We start from the raw sequence: 17,311 nt of genomic DNA, 5'->3' as shown, positions 1-17,311 counted from the left end.
GTACTGCTCTTCTAGAGGACATTTCAGTTCCAAACTCTGAACCTGAAGAGCTCACCACCTATTAACTCCAGCTCCAGGGGATCAGATGCCCTCATTTAACCTCTATTGATATCTGAATGCATGTGCTATACACCCACAGACAGACAGACAGACACAAACAACACACACACACAGACACTTAAAAATAATTAAAATCTCTTTTAAAAAAGGACAAATCTCCATCTTGAGATCAAGGTATAATGCAGTGGATGGTAAATAAAGGTAATGGTAAATTTCTCTCAGTTTAAATGGCACTGCACTGAAAACATAGCACATACACTTGTTAACCTGGAATGCTGCAGTCGAGGGGGAAAATGACGCCAGAGAATGGTAACTATTCTGAGAGAGTTGTGTTTACACTGGGAGGCTAGAAGAGAGGTGGCTTTAAAACAAGGTAGGAGGTTTGCTTGACCATAGCAGAGAGCAGGTAGTCCGTTCACTCCATGCAACAGGTGGAAAAGAACAGTTAAAGACCAGTGGTAGTGGAAAGAGAACACTCCATTTTTTAAAATCCACCTTTCAGTGAAATAAGCTGTGAGGTCATCTCAGAAAGCAAGCTGAGAATAAGGAGTTCCTGAAAGAGGATATGAAATACAATAGCTGTCTTGGAGACTGGGAAAGTTGACCGAACAGAGGAATAAAGAAGCAATGCGAGATAGCATTCAAGGGCCCTCTTGAGAAATGTGATCACAATTTCTAAGTGAGATCAGTCAGAGTGGTATGTGTTCTTCTGTAGCCACATTCAGCGGCTGAGGCATGGAGGAGATAGAGTTGTTTGAATTAGAGCAGCTATAAGTGTAGCAGAGAGTGACTAATGGAGGACTGTGGAATCTAACCCCACTTGATGGGCAAGCAAGTGTGAATGATTATTTTAAGGAACTAACTCATAAGACTGTGGGGACAAGCAAATCCGGGATCTAGGACAGCAACACAGACTGCTACCATGGCCTGGACAAGCTGACAATTAAAGTTAATCCCCACAGAACACCAGTTTAGGATACATGATTTTGTTTTGTGTCTTGGGTCCTGTTCATCTGAGTTACAGAGTACACTGAGGAAATTGAAATTCAGAGACGTGTGAGAGCAGGACAAACAGAGAAACACAGTAGTTCCTTATTTCAGTGCAACGGATGGAACCCGGGGCCTTGTACATGCTGGGTAGTATGCTAAGTCGGTGGTTCTCAACCTGTGGCAGCGACCCCCACCAGTCATATCTTAGATTTCCGGTATATCAAACATTGACATCAATATCCATAATAGTAGCAGAATTATAACTATGAAGTAGCAACAAAATAATTTTATGGCTGGTGTCACCAAACATGAGGAACTGTGTTAAAGGGTTACAGCCTTAGGAAGGCTGAGAACCAATAGCTGGGCGGTGGTGGCAATGCCTTTAATCCCAGCACTTGGGAGACAGAGGCAGGTGGATTTCTGAGTTCAAGGCCAGCCTGGTCTACAGAGTGAGTTCCAGGACAGCCAGGGCTACACAGAGAAACCTTGTCTTGAAAAAAACAAAAACCAAAAAACAAAAAAAAACAAAAACAAAAAAAAGTTAGCTCTTGATAAGAAGATTCACATCCTATGTCTATCAATTACCTCCCTCTTCAAATTATTAAATATTACACTTAAATTTTCATTTTTTTTACAAACTTTTTCAGTTAGCTTATTGCCAAGTTAACACGGAAATATGGATTAATTCATGAGTCGCTTGAAACACGTAGTACTATGCCTGAGAACAAACATACAGATTATTTCTAGAATTTTATGTGAGGATGTTCTACTCTCATTTCTGTTGCTGTGACATATCCTGACATGAAGCAGCTTAGTAAAGGAAAGGGTTTGTTTAGCTTACACTCCCAGGTTACTGTTCATCACTGACGGAATTCAAGGCACACATTCAAGTACATGCACAGTCAAGAGCAGAAAGAGAAACAAATGGATATTTGCTTGCTCTCACTTAGCTTTATCTTACATAGTAAGGACCATCTGAACAGGGAATGATGCCACTTCCAATTGATGTCCTCTAAATCAAGTAACAAACAAGATAATCCTCCACAGACATGACCGCAAGACAACTCGATCTAGAAAATTAATTCCTAGTTAAGGCTCGGAAGTGACTCCAGGTTATGGCAAGCTAAAAATTATTAATTGAAAAGTTAAACAAACATCAAGATTAAGGTTAAGTATGGTGACATATGCCTTTAATTCTACCATTCAGGAGGCAGATCTATGTGAGTTTGATATATATTATATTATATTATATTATATTATATTATATTATATGTTGATATACATTATACTTGTAAAAGTTTTTTTCTATGGATTTTCTGAATAAAAATTTTATAGTGAAAACCTCTATTTTTTTTTTTAAAGATTTATTTATTATATGTAAGTACACTGTAGCTGTCTTCAGACGCACCAGAAGAGGGCGTCAGAACTCATTAAGGGTGGTTGTGAGCCACCATGTGGTTGCTGGGATTTGAACTCATGACCTTCTGAAGAGCAGTCGGTGCTCTTACCTGCTGAGCCATCTCACCGGCCCGAAAACCTCTATTTTTATCAATAAAGATGAAAAAGGAATTATTAAAAATGTATATTTTTTAAAAAATGTTTATTCTTATCAAGCTTATGGGTTTAGTAAGCACCCAATTAAAAAAGAAGCAAATATATATTCAAAATAATTAAAACCTAGGAATCAGGGATCTCCACCTGTTTTTGTAGTACTACTGATCATAGCCAAAAAGAAGAAGTAACCACCAAGAGATGAAGAGAGAAAAACTGTGGTACATAATTACAACAAATACTCTTCAGCCTTAGAAGGGGAAATTCTCATACATATTATAACATGAACAGACACTGAGGAGGGTATGCTGAGAAGTCAAAAAAAGGCAAAAACCTATATGAATTGTTGAGTCAAATTTACAGGGCAGGGAGAAGAACACATACTTTCTATTTTGCAAGATGAAAAATGTTCTGGAGGATGTTGCAAAATGATGTGCGTATACTTAATATTACTAGCTACATAGTTAGAAATATGCAAGATGGTAAATTTTACATTATATTTTAAAACACACAAAAAGTCTGTAGAATTGCTTTTCTAAGGCTTAAAAAAAAAATCCTTTCTAGAAAAGAAAATAAAGCCAAGTAAAATTTGAAATGATAGTCAAGAGAAACTAGTGTAGTTCGATACTAAATATAAAGATATGAAATTGCATATTCACAAAGATATGAAATTGCAATAATTAGAATAGTGTGGTAGTGAAATTAAAATTAATAATTGCATATTGGCAAAAACTCAGTACTGAAATGGTAATACCATAATTTAGTTAGGAAAGACAATTCAGGTGAGAATTTAGAAGAACAGAATACTGTGCTGCGCTGCTTTTAGTATTAACTTAATATATAACCTGGAGTTACCTAGGAAAAGGGCATCTCAACTGAAAACCTGCACTGATCAGATTGGCCTGTGGTTATGTGTAGAGCGTTATCTCAACTGCTAACTGATGTTAAGATCCCAGCCCACCATGGGTGGTGCTATCCCTAGGCAGGGCTGGAATAAGAAAGGTAGCTAGCTGCCCACGAGCCACAGAGTGACCCACTAAGTAGTATTCCTCCACAATTCTGCCCTGACTTCCTTCAGTGATGAATTGTGATCTGGAAGCATAAGCCAAAGACCACACCACAGCCTGCTGCTAAGTTGTTTTGGTCAGACTGTTTTATTACAGCAACAGAAAAGTAGCTAATACAAATGCCAAGAGAAATGGAAGCCCAAGTCCTTGTTTCAGATGGAAATAAGGACTCTACTGAGATCTGGGCTGGAAGTCATTTGTACCACAGCCTGGTAAAGAAACTAGCTCCACTCTGCCTCTGTCCTGGAAATATAAGTGAGGGTGGCTCAAAAGTGATAGAGTACTAAGTTGTTTGGCAGGTAAATTTCAAGACAGCGTAACATCCTAGGTGGTGGCCTAGTTATTACTGTGTACTACTCTTAGTAAGATGTACAGTTACAGAAGAGAACAGAAAAATATGAAAAAGGTAATGTTTGGCAAGGGAAGGATTGTGAGTTTAAGAATGCAGAAAAGGAGCAGGGAGATGCCTATGTGGTAAACATGCTTGCAACAAAAGCCTGGAAATCTAGTTTGGTTCCATAACTCATGTAAAGGAAAAAAGGAGGGATCTGAGTGCACAAAGTTGTCCTCTTAACTCCAAATGTATGCTATGGCATGACCTCATGGTAACTCACCATGCAACACACACATAACGATGAAGAAAAGGCACAAGTGAAGACAGCAGCTGCCATTGTTAGAGACTAGTGTCTTTAAAGAGAAACCTTGCATTCTGTAATGACATTAACAAGAAAGGCATCCTTAATGATGATGATGTCATCATCAACATCAACAACAACAAAACCCCACATGCCTAGGAAAATATGTTTTCAGCCTGAATCGCCATGCTACACGGAAGTCATAGCTGTAGTATAAGGGGACCAGCTACACCTGAAGCTGGCAGCAGAACTTGGCATCATTATTCAAACAGTACTAGTTTTGCAGGCATGCAAAACAAGAAAGCGTCATGAGGCCAGCACCATGGTTCCAGAAGGCTGCTTAGGCCAGGCAATTGTGTGTCAGGGTTAGAGTCTCTGCAAGGTGACCCTAAGAAGTCACAGTGGAAAAGCCGTGAAGGTGGAGCCAGCTACAACAGAGATCCCAGGGACTATGGGATGTCCACCTAAGAAAGCTACAGGCACTGAGTACAGCTGGCCCAAGAGCAAGGTCATATATGCTGCAGGCAAACCTGGAGGAAGGCACTGCTCAAGGCTGCTACAATCTAGACTATCTTAGTTACTTTCCACTGTTGTGCTAAAACACCATGACCAACACAACTTAGAGAAGAGCAAGTGTTTATTTGGGGCTTATGGTTCCAGAGGGATAAGACACTATCTCCATCACAGTGGGCAAGCGTGGTAGTAGCATTCAGAGCTGCTGAGAACTCGCATCTTGAACCTTAAGCTGGAAACAGAGAAGCAAACTGGAAATGACACATGGCTTTTGTAACTTCAAAACCAGCTTCTAGTGACATACTTCCTCCAGCAAGACCACCTTCTAATCCTACCCAAACAGTGCCACAAACTGGGGACCAAGTGTTCAAATGCCTAGGATTACGGAGGGACATGAATCATGCGAACCACCATATTCCACTCCCTGGCCCTTATAGACTTGTGGCCATATCATAACACAAAAGATATTTAGGGGATCCCAAGATTGAAAAGTCCTCTTAGTCTTTTAGTCCCGAGTCTGCTTAAAAGACCATAGTCTCTTCTCAGACTCCACAATCTCTTAATTGTAACTCCCCTGTAAAATGGAAAAGCAGTTTACTTCAAAAATACAATGGCACGGAACATACACTACTATACCAAAAGGAGGGATCAGGGTAGAGTGAGAATACTGGACTCAAGGAAGACAAACTCCAAACCCCATAGTTCCATGCCTGATGTCAAAGGGCTGAGATCACTCTGCCCTTTCTTCCAGTTTTCCTGCTCGTAGCATACTTTTGTCTCTTGGGCTGGTTTCATTCCCTGTACATAACTCTAGGAACAGAAGTCCCATGGTTCTCATAGCTCCAAAACCTTGGGATCTCTAATACAACAGAGCTTCACTTCCACAGCTTCAGACAATGGTCTCTATGGAAGGACTCCCTTGACATATACTAGTTGGCGTCATATACCTGCTGACTCTCTGAAACTGTGAGACTATTATCCTTTGTGACTCTAAAAGCAGCGTCCACCTGGACAGCCAAGTTTGAGATAGATACTTGGTCACAAGTTGGCACCCCTCCCTTTATTTCAATATAGATCACCTATTAATCTCCTTATCTCTTACAGCACTAGCTGAAACAGTAAGTCTCCTGGTGCCTTTTTTCCTCTTCAAAAGCTGTTTTCTTTTTGCCCAGTTGTTCTTTTTTCCTGTAGATTTACTTAAGAGTAATTACTAATAACTGCATGACAAAGTAAATATTAGGCTATCTTGAAATCTCTTCTGCCAAAGAAATTAGTCCATTACTTTTAAATTTAGTCTCAGGTAAATTCTTAGAACATGGGCGCAAGCAGCTACATCTCCCTCCACACCCTTCCCACCCCACAGCTCCCAACCCCAATAGTATTGAAATGTTTTCTAGCCCAGTTGTTAACATTGTTTCCTTCCAAACCTCTGGAGCTGGGCCTCCATGGTCTGCAAAGCTCTCTGCACTGCTTCCAAACTCCTTCTAGGATGAGGGGGTAAGCCTTGTTTACAGCATTCTATGGCTTATGTAGTACAATATCAAAAAAGCCTTCCACATGCGGTTCTTCACAGCACCAGGCCACTCCCCGGTATCAAATTCTGCTCTGTATTAGATACTTTTGCATTTCTGTGATAGAATACCACGACCAAGGCACTTACACAAAGAAGGGTTTCTGGCTTCTGGTTCTAGAGGGGTAAGAGTATCAGTCTCACAAGGGCGAAGCATGGCAGCAGGCAGGCTGGATGGCTAAGGGATTATATCTCCAACTGTAGGCACACCCCAACTGCCTGAGTCTTCAAACTCTTGAAGCCTGCCTTTAGTGACATACCCCTCCAACAAGAGCACATCTCCTATGCCTTCCCACAGAACATCACCAACTGGAGACCAAGAATTCAAATGCCCAAAATAGGGGGTGTCATTTCAATCAAAATACCACACATATGGTGCTATCAAGATCTCCAGACAACAAATAGAGCTTGAGGTCTTGGTGTTTGGTTTGAGGCTTCATTCTTGCTTTAGCTTGATCTGTCCCATAGGGAAAGTGGAACCATATCACCAGACAAAAACTGGGGAGGTTGAGAGGATTCAGAAACCCCAGGACTTCTCTTATCTGAGAACCATAGGTGTTATCTACTGCTGACCCGCTTCCTGTCCTGGAGCCCATGACCACAACACCCCACATGAACAGCAAAGAACACAGAGTTCGCCATGCTAATGATGGGTGGGCCCCAAGGCTTTAGCCAATAAGCATCCCTTCCCAAACATTCCTTCCTGCAAAAGGTATTTAAATTCTGGTCCACCCTCAGTAAATTATATGCATCTATTTCCCATGATGAACGATAATTAGTTTAAACAAGCAAGGACTGTCTCTTGCATCAAGAACCGCAGTCTGGGCACTCACCCCTGAGCTAAGCTAGAGTCCTCCAAACCTCTCCCGAGGGCTTGTTGCTGGTCTGCACAGCCTCCTTGTTCCGACTCCTTGAGGTCTCCAGTGGTGACTGGATGCCCTAGAGTGTAGGAACCCCTGCCTCCTCAGCCTCAGCCTGTCTCCTTTCTTACCTGGGCTGGGGCCCCCATCTTAGGTTGTGCTCTGCCATCCCCACACCCCAAAGGCAGTGAGGGAATGGAGTCTAACACCTCTGCGGTTTGTGGAGTAGAGTTCCCAATGGCCAGGCAAATGAGGAACCACACTGTCTTTGCTATGTTCCCATTCTTTTCTTTTGGAAATGGCTTTTTTATTCTGCACCATTGTACATGGGGAATATACAACTTGTTCTTTAACTCTGTGGGGGTTAAGAGTACTCAAGAGTCTTAGAAGAGACTCTGGAAGTCTTAAGAGTTTTGAAATTTTATGTTGAAATGAATACATTTTGCATTAAGGTGAGCATGAGCCTATGATAGGTGTCCAGAGGCAGAAAGTTATGACTTAAAAATATGTTTGGGTATCATGCAGACAAAGGGTTGACATATAATAGTCAATCTTGATTATAAGCCTGACATTATTTACAATCACCTGGGTGATATAACTCCCATACCTTTGAAGGCATTACCAGAGAGGTTAAACTGAGGAGGGAAGAACCATTCTGAATGTGGGCAGCATCATTCCCTATGCAAAATCGCTGTTTTAGACCAGTAACCAATTCTCTAAACTCCCTGCCAGTCCTTCTCCCAGTTTCTTGCCCAGGCCCTTCAAACATTCCTTCCTCCTTTTTGTTATTCCCTCAGCTTCCCAACAGTCTTCTTAAACGATCCCTTCTCCCAGTTTTCCCAGTAGTAGCAGCTCCAGACTATACCAGCTGTTCTAGCCTGTCTGATCAGCTCAGCTTCTCCCACCTCAGCTGTCTCCTAACAGTATATTCTCTTCTCATTCTGGTACCCAGTTCCCTTTCTCAGCCTTGGCTGGCTTTTTCATTTCCAATTCTGTTCCCAGAAAATACGATATAGGGTCAACAACTAAGTTCTAACAACTAAGAATTCTTATTCTTTAATCTTTGTCTTTTTCTTTTGTTAAGATTTATTTATTTTATGTATATGGGTACACTGTCCCTGTCTTCAGACACACCAAAAGAGGCCATGGGATCCCATTATAGATGGTTGTGAGCCACCATGTGGTTGCTAGGAATTGAACTCAGGACCTCTGGAAGGGCCTCTTAATCCCTGAGCCATCTTTCTAGCCCCAGCTAAGAATTCTTAATAAGCTAGTTGACTAGCAACTGGGGATCCTTTAAAGAATCAGGCACACAAGATAAATCACACTGCACCCTGGGCCAAGCTCCTGGACCAAATGGAAAGAAGAAAGCAAATGCCACACCAGCTTTCATCTCTTTCTACTTTCTGAAGATGAAATGTGACCAGACACTCAAGTATTTGCTGCCTCGCCTGGACTGTATTTTCAAACAGTGAGCCAAAATGCGTCCTTCCCTAAATTTATTTATTTATTTTTGTTACGAACTTTACTACTGCAATGAGAAAAAGTAACTAATACAAGGCTCGGACACCTTTAGTCACTAATGTGCTTGCACCTAACTGACCTCTGAGAACTTCCCAATCATAAAAGATTTCTATCCTAATTCTCTTGTATGCTTCAAAATACTACTTTTAGTTACTAGGCTAACAGTGACTCTATGCAAAGTCAAGGAACTACTAAGAGGAACACTGACTATTTGGGGGTTATATTTATATCTTTCATCGATAGTGTGGTAGGTGCAATGACTCGCAAAGATACCCACAACCTAATGTCCCAAATCTGTGAATATATAATATGGCAGAAGAGTAGAGACTAACTAAAAGTCTCCTTATAGTGAAGTGACTGAAATTTCTAGATGGGTCACCATTTAGTGAGATGAGCCTTTATTTTTTTACTTTTTTTTTTTTTTTTGGTTTTTTTGAGACAGGGTTTCTCTGTGTAGCCCTGGTTGTCCTGGTACTTACTCTGTACACCAGGCTGGCCTTGAACTCAGAAATCCGCCTGCCTCTGCCTCTCAAGTGCTGGGATTAAAGGCGTGCGCCATGAGCCTTTAAAAGGCATACTAACCCTGTCTTGAAAAAAACAAAAATAAATAGATAAATAAGTAAATAAAAGGCATACCAACGTAAGGAAGGAATAAAGATAAGAAAATCAGGACAAGCTTGGTCAACATCAGATTCTGTCTCAAAATCAACCAATCAACTAAACAATGAAACAACCAAACAACAACAAAGTACATACTTGCAGGTAAAACAAGAACAAAGAAAAACCAATCTAATTTGAAAATGTTTAAATGGGGATAGCATGGTGGCTTTGTTGGTAAAGCCCTTGCCTGGCCAGCATAAGGATCTAAGTTCACTCTCCAGAGCCCATGTTTAAAACAACAGCTGGGCATGGAGGCGCACACCTTTAATTCTAGGACTCAGGAGGCAGAAGCAGGAGATTCTCTGGGAGTTCCAGGCCAGCCTGGTGTGCTCCATAGCGAAAGACTATCTTACCACACTCCCCTAAAGCCAAGCATGATAGTATTGGGATTTGTTTCCAAAATATTTATTTTTATGTGCACTGATGTGTGAGAGTACTGAATCCCCTGAAACTGGAGGGACAGTTGTGAGCTGCTATGTGGATCCCCTGGAACTGGAGGGACAGTTGTAAGCTGCTATGTGGATCCCCTGGAACTGGAGGGACAGTTGAAAACTGATATGTGGGTGCTGGGAATTGAACCCAAGTCTTTCTGGAAGAGTGGCCAGTGCTCTTAATCACGAAGCCATCTCTCCAGCTTCAAGCATGATAGTATTTGTAATATAAGCACAGGGCAGGCAGAGACAGATGGATGCATGGCGCTCACCAGCCAGCCAGTTTTAGCCTACTGGTGAGTTCTAGGCCAGTTACAATCCTCATCTAAAAACAAAACAAAACAAAACAAAACAAAGGGCTGGGCAGTGGTGGCACATGCCTTTAATCCCAGCACTTGGGAGGCAGAGGCAGGCGTATTTCTGAGTTCGAGGCCAGCCTGGTCTATAGAGTGAGTTCCAGGACAGCCAGGGCTATCCAGAGAAACCCTGTCTAGAAAAAACAAACAAACAAACAAAAAGGTAGATAGCACCTGAGGAACAATACCTGAGGCTGTTCAACCTCCACATGTGCTCACGGACACACAATTCACAAAGTCAAATGTGTGATGGTTAAAGCTGCCTACAGAGGCTAGAAAGCCAGTGATCTACGCATTCAGGTGTGGCATAGTTACATGGGAGCCAATTCTGAACAATCTCTGGAAGGAAGATTCTTTCTGTTAGAATAGAGGTACGAGTAGAACTGTCCCCATCCCCAGTACAGCTAACTTCCACATTTTCTTATGTGATGACACCAAATTTAATGCTATGGCAGTAATTCTGCAGCTGTGAGAACACAAACCAATCCCCAGCAGGCTGAGCAGAGAAGAGTAGGAGGTTGCAAAATCTTAATGATAGGACTAAGCTGCTCAACTATCTCTCTTTAATCTCTGGGTTTAAGACAGTACCTTTTCGGGGCTGGAGAGATGGCTCAGCGGGTAAGAGCACTGACTGCTCTTCAGAAGGTCCTGAGTTCAGATCCCAGCAACCACATGGTGGCTCACAACCACCTGTAATGAGATTGGACGCCCTCTTCTGGTGTGTCTGAAGACAGCTACAGTGAATTACTCCAGAGCAAGTGGGGCAGAGCGAGGGGGGCGGCAGAGGTCCTGAGTTAACAGCAGCCACACACGATGGCTCACAGCCATCTGTACAGCTACAGTGTACTCATACACATAAAATAAATAAAATAAATCTTAAAAAAAAAAAAAAGACAGTACCTTTTCAATTTAAGCTGCTGATAGTCAAGTTCTGTCGCTTTTACACTGATCGACCAAAACTAAGGTGGGCCAGGCCAGGTGACTGACTGGGAAGGGTTTATAATAGCTACTTAGCTTTACGTCAAAGTTTATGGTTTGAGATGCCAAGAAGAGTGTTGGCTATCAAAAGTGGTAAGTGGTGGAAATGGAGGTGGGGGTGGGGCAATGAGTACATAGTGGGAGAGAAAAGCACAGGACAGGCATAGAAAGGAGGGAAAATGTCTGCTTCTAGACATTTGGATTTGCAGATTTTATGGAACCGATTATCAAAGAGTGTATTTAGTATATAATAAATGAGTGTACATGGAACTTATTTAGAAAGTTTGATTTAAATCTACAGATGTATGAAAAGACACAACTTATCACACCTTCATAACTTCAAACTCTCTTGGAGGAGTCTGAGAATCAGGCCAAACAATGCAGTCCAGGTAAAAATGTCCTAACTGGAAGAGTTTAGGGTGTTTGTTTTCTATTTTTTTTTAAAGACTTTGAAAACACATAGGCACTATTTTTCTAAAAGAAGAAACTTAACTTCTTTTTAGAATGTATAAGCTTATTTTAACTTGCATATTTTAAGTTTTAAGAAATGTATTAGTAGCTGAGATAGGCTGAAATATACAAATTCTGGATCTATGAAAAATAGACTGTGTTAAAGCAACTATAACAATTTTTTTCCAGTAACTGAAAGAAATCTGAGTCATTGATTAGCTATACTTATAGGTAAATTAGGAAAATATGAATAATCCATTGCTAAGTTTTGAAGAATTATTCCTAGCCATATTTTATTGATAGTAGATTGTCTCAAAGTATTCAGAGGACTCTAATCACCCAAAAGAAAATAAGTAATACAGAATAAATAACCTTTTGAGGAATATATTAGACCTCCACAAAGAGGAAGATAAGGGCAAAGCTGCTGGTAATATACATATGTAGGAGGCATAGAGAGTGACCCCCAGACATCCAACCTAGTGAACAGGAAAAATACAGTCATAGCTGAAGCAAGTGACAAAAAGACACAAGGATCCATGACAATGGACTGATGATTCTAGCCCTAGCCCGGCAGTGGTGGCGCACGCCTTTAATCCCAGCACTTGGGAGGCAGAGGTAGGCAGATTTCTGAGATCGAGGCCAGCCTGGTCTACAGAGTGAGTTCCAGGACAGCCAGGGCTACACAGAGAAACCCTGTCTCCAAAAACCAAAACCAAACCAATACAAAACCAAACCGGACTGATGATTCTAACAGGAAGAAACAGTGGTTGGTTTTGGTGCAGCTGATGAAGAAGGCTTACGAACAACAGCAATTATCAAAGGCATCTACAAAGAACAGAAATTATAGCCAAAGATAAAAGGAATGTACCCGAGCATCAAGCAAAATACATCAAAAAGTAAAACTGGTTTGTGAAAAATTGGTGTAGCAGGAAAAAATGTCTACCTTAATCTCCTTGGCTTTGTCCTAACGGGACTGTGCTCATCCCCTTGACTCATCCTGCGCATCCGTCACTCACTTGCTATGAAATCTTTTTCGTGCATCCTACCCCCCAGTTAAACCGGACTAGATCAAAGCTCCCAGTTCAGCCTGTGCTTCCCTACTCTTGTTCTCTGTTCCTGCTGACTGATCTCTGCCTTTGAAGAGCCTATCAATGCTTGTAGTTTACTTTTTTCTATTTCAGCATTTCCTGATACTACAACCACAAAATAGTCTTTGGATCCTCTTCTGCTCCTATTAAAATAATGCTATTCTGCTCTAAATTGTAACTCTTCTTATGTCTTCCTTATGATATCCCAAATTCCTTAAAGCAGAGAGGTAATAGATCCTGCCTCTGGTTTCAATGGGGTCAAAATTAAATAAGCAGTGATAAGTTTTTAAATTAGTGATATAAGCATTCATAGACCAAAAGCCTTTAAAAGAACACACAAGGGTAAGTCTCTTAAATAGACATTTTTAGTCAAATGCTTCTCTTCCTTTTGATGAAATAGGGCAACTTGTAAGAAATAACTAAGGGAGTTATTCAATAGAGACAATTCTGCATCCAGACTGTCATCTAGAAATTCTAGATCCTGCTTTTAGTCACCCAGGAAAGTCCCTCACCCTTCTTCTGTCTGCTTCCTCTGTATCTACTAGACTGACAGGAAGAAGCATAAGCTCTTTTTTGATTACTTCACATTTTAGCATCATTCAAAACTGTCTTCCCCTAAAAACACATTCATTTGAATATCATCCCTAGCCCTCACAACTTCACAATTAGTAATGATTTTCCAGATTCACAGAACACATACTGTATGCCATGTAATGCATATTCAATTTAATCTAAAGAGCAAAACTCTATTTTACAGATTTCTTTTGGGCTCTGAAACTATAGCCACAGGTAATTGCATAATCCTAATTGATTTAAAATATAGATGATGGGTCTGGAGAGATGGCTCAGTGGTTAAGAGCACTGACTGCTCTTCCAAAAGTCCTGAATTCAATTCCCACCAACCACATGGTGGCTCACAACCACCTACAATGTGATCTGATGCCCTCTTCTGGGGTGTCTAAAGACAGCAACAGTGTACTCATACACATAAAATAAATAAGTAAATAAATCTTTTTAAAAAAGATATCATAATATATATTGTCCGGCATGAAACATATCCTGAGGAATAGTTTATAATAGTTCATCAGTTCAAAAAAAAAAAACCCCAAAGTCTGATAGGCAAGAGGCAGTGAAATAATACAAGCACAATATTAAAGCTGACAGTGGTGGTGCAGGCCTTCAATCCCAGCAGAGGCAGAGGCAGAGGCAGAGGCAGAGGCAGGGGAAATCTCTGAGAGTTTGAGGCCAGCCTGGTCTACATAGATAGGACAGCAGGAACTACACAGAGAAACTCTGCCTCAAAACAACAACAACAAAATAACAACAGGGGGCAAAATTAAGTCTTAAGAAAAGATTCCCATGGAACACAAAAAGTTTAAAGCCAGAGAATAATTTCTTTTTTTTTTTTTTAAGATTTTATTTATTTATTTTATATATATGACAAGTACACTGTAGCTGTCTTCAGACACTCCAGAAGAGGGCATCGGATCCAGTTATAGATGGTTGTGAGCCACCATGTGGTTGCTGGGAATTGAACTCAGGACCTTTGTAAGAGCAGTCAGTGCTCTTAACCCACTGAACCAGATGGATTCCAGCGCGAGAATAATTTCTTAACCAGTAGTGGAAGCTGTTAGTCATACAACACACATGCCCACCTAGAATCTCTTGCCCCAGTAATCCTACTTTCTCCTTCATGAATCACTTTTCCTAGTCTGTTAATCTATCTCTCATCTCCAGACTTACACTGGAACCTACTAGAAGAGAAACCTCGCTTCTAGCTACCAGCAGATCATATGCCTGGTCAATGTTAATTTCTAAATATGGCTCGAGGAATCCCTTTCTATCAATAGCTCCCCATTCATTTAAAAACTTACAAACAATACAAAAAATAAAGAGCTTAGAGCTGTAAATAAGAACCAAGACTTCTTACTGTTGAATTTCTTCTAAGTATTTTTAATCCATCAGAAATAATGCCGGAGAAATTTCATGTGTCAATGCATAGCCAAGAAATTTCAGTCTTTTCAGGTGAAGGTTATCCTTTACAAAACAAAAATTAAGTAACCAAAGGCAAGGAAACAAACCCAAACGTGCACTCCCTGGGGCGATCACTCTCTACTCAGTGCTTCTTCTAGGGGTATTATTGCCATCGCAACCCCGGGGGACCCAGTCTTTGAACCCTAGCCTGCGTGTTTTCAGTTTTTCAAAGTCAGATGACATAATAAACAAGACTTCCCTTCCCTCTCTGGTGGTCACGTCATCCACCTGTTGCATCACCTGGAATGTGGTCTTCGAATTCTAGGATCACGACTCTGTGATCTCTCAATAATTCATCCGTGCTATTTTCTAGATAAATTTTCGCTTCATCCATTTTAATGAGGATGCCTTGGAGGTGAGGGTGTTCACCTTCGGGGAGACTCTAGCAATCCGCATCGCAGGCTTGAGAGTTATTGGAAGCCTTGAGCATGCAGGAGCTGGGCAGAGGGGAGCTGGGCAGCTTAGAGGCCAGGTAGTGGGGAGGTCGCAAAGCGACGGAAGCTTCGCGGATCCCGCACCGCTTATCCGCCCAGGGGCCGGGCCCAAGGCCAGGGGAGCTTAGGGCTGGGAGGAGGAGGAGGAGGAGGAGGCTCGAGCCCAAGCCCTCCCTCGGACTGACTGGACACCTCCAGGAGGCGCGCCGGCCAGGGTCGGAATGAGAAGACAGCGCGACCGTCCCCTCCCCCAACCCCTGAGAACTAAGCTGGAGGCGGGGGCGCGAGGCAGGAAGCACCGGGCCGGGGTCCCGACCCCGCAGAGGGCCGACCGGCCGGCCGGCGCGGGCCGCCAGGGGCCGCACTCACCATGTCGTAGACGTTGAGCACCACTAACTGGTTAGCCCCCATCCTCCTCCCCACGGCCGCCGCCTCGTCCTCCAGCCGCTCGGTCTCCGCGGGGCGGAGGCCGCTGCCACCCCCGCGGGCGCCTCAGGCAGGGCTCCAGCCGGGCACTAAGCGTCCAGCCCGGCCCACCGCAGCCGGGGCGGAAGCATCCGGCAGCCGGGACCGCTCCGGGGAGACGCTGTCAGAAACCTGTCCGAGGACCGGGCCAGACAGCGGGAGAGCCAGCGCCAGCTCAGGCGCCTCCCCTCGGCCGCAGACACGTGGGGGAAGGCGGGGCCTGGGCGAGGGGCGGGCTCTAGGCACCCTGGAGGCGTGGCCCGCCCGAAGCCAGGGCTGAGCCCGCCTGCGCGTGGACGCTCGCAGGCGCTGCACCTCGAGACCTAAAATGGCGACAGGCTAGATGCCACTTCGCCCTCGAGGGTCGAGGTCGCGGAAAGACTACAATTCCCAGAATGCCGTGCGAAAGCCCCCCCCATTCCTACTGGGCGTGTAAGCAGTCTGACTACATATCCCAGGATGCGCTAGGATATTGTAGGCCCTCACGTCTCCCTGGGAGACTACAGTTCCCAGGATGTCCTGTTAAGAGTTTGTCCAGGGAACCTTTGCTGTTCGTCCTTGGCGAGCAGAGACTCCATTTGCCTTCTAGTTTTCAGTGCAGTTTCTGGTGTTAGCGTGAGATACGAATCCAACGCCATGTGAAGAAGTGATGACTAAGTTTTCCAAAGCCCTTCTGCTTTTTTTTTTTTTCTTTTTCCTGCAAATATGGGAGTGAGGCAATAAAGGGAGGAAGGTTACTGTTGTAAAAGTAGGATGTAACAAAGTCTCACTTAACCCTCAAAACGCAATTCATGTTTCGTGAGAGTATCCTGCGCTCGTGGGAAGAGTGTAGCAACTCATAGATTAGCTCAATCCTAGAATACAGCGTTTGTGAACCCATTCAACAAATATATTTTGTGTTCCTGTCGTTTACCATGTAATATGGTAGACTTGAGAATTCAGCAACTGAACAGATATGGGAGACAAAATTCCAGGGATGAATGTTTTATAGAAAAATTAAGATAATTGAGAGTTATCTTCGGGTGTGTGGGGAATGACTAGTTTTAAGCTAAAATCTGAATGACAGAAAGCTCGTCAAATATGAGAGATCCAAAAATTCCAATTAGAGGTGACAAAAGTACAAAAACATAAGACATGTCAAAGTTTTCTGTATTCAAGGAACAAAATAAAAGTCCTCTGTGGCTAGAATAGAATGTAATGATCAAAGAGGTCATCTGTGGACAGGCAGTTGTCAGATTATGAGTTTTCAGTTGAGATTAGATATCTATTTTAGATTTTAGATTTATTGTGTGTATGAAAGAGGGAGACAGAGACAGACAGACAGGTATAGGTGCAGGTGAACTAGGAGGGCAGAGAGGACAGTAACGCTCTGCGACCTAAGTTATAGGCAGCTGTAAGCTGCTTGACCTGAGTGCTAGGAACCAAACTCAGATCCTCTGCAGAGGAGCAAGTGCTTTTAGTGGGCGAGCCATCTCTCCAGCCCCTGACATTGCATTGTAAATGACGAGTTGGCAGGGTTTGAGCCAAGGAATGACATGAATATGTACAGAAAACTCTCTCTCTCCCTCTCCTTCCCTCTCTCTCCCTCTCCCCTCTCCCTCTCCCTCCCTTTCCTTCTCTCTCTCTCCATCTCCCCCTCTCCCTC

The 17,311-nt window shown here is 42.7% G+C and overlaps 1 protein-coding gene and 1 long non-coding RNA gene across 7 annotated transcripts in view; one reads left to right on the top strand and one right to left on the bottom strand.

Annotated features, from left to right (window-relative positions):
* The window catches only part of Desi2 (desumoylating isopeptidase 2), a 54,509-nt gene extending 38,192 nt beyond the window's left edge, over positions 1-16,317 (bottom strand). Inside the window, exons 1-2 of one of the 6 annotated variants that reach the window (XM_031390936.1) lie at positions 15,008-15,091; positions 14,664-14,770 (exon numbers count right to left, since the gene is read on the bottom strand). Coding sequence is in view for 2 of the 6 variants with exons in the window: in XM_031390941.1 (XP_031246801.1) it covers positions 15,571-15,612 (42 nt within the window). In the remaining 4 variants the exon portion in view is untranslated. Of the gene's footprint in view, positions 1-14,663; positions 14,771-14,814; positions 14,986-15,007; positions 15,112-15,570; positions 16,114-16,209 lie in introns of those variants that run through there. The other 5 variants (XM_031390938.1, XM_031390941.1, XM_031390935.1 and 2 more) reach the window with 5 other exon arrangements.
* The window catches only part of LOC116104329, a 17,186-nt gene continuing 15,165 nt past the window's right edge, over positions 15,291-17,311 (top strand). Inside the window, exon 1 of the long non-coding RNA XR_004123839.1 lies at positions 15,291-15,600. This is a non-coding gene — a long non-coding RNA (uncharacterized LOC116104329). The remainder of the gene's footprint in view (positions 15,601-17,311) is intronic.

The sequence above is a fragment of the Mastomys coucha genome, unplaced genomic scaffold, assembly GCF_008632895.1.
Source record: "Mastomys coucha isolate ucsf_1 unplaced genomic scaffold, UCSF_Mcou_1 pScaffold1, whole genome shotgun sequence".
NCBI classification, from domain to species: domain Eukaryota; kingdom Metazoa; phylum Chordata; class Mammalia; order Rodentia; family Muridae; genus Mastomys; species Mastomys coucha.
Note: the sequence above shows the minus strand (reverse complement) of the source record. Positions and strands in the feature narration are given on the sequence as shown.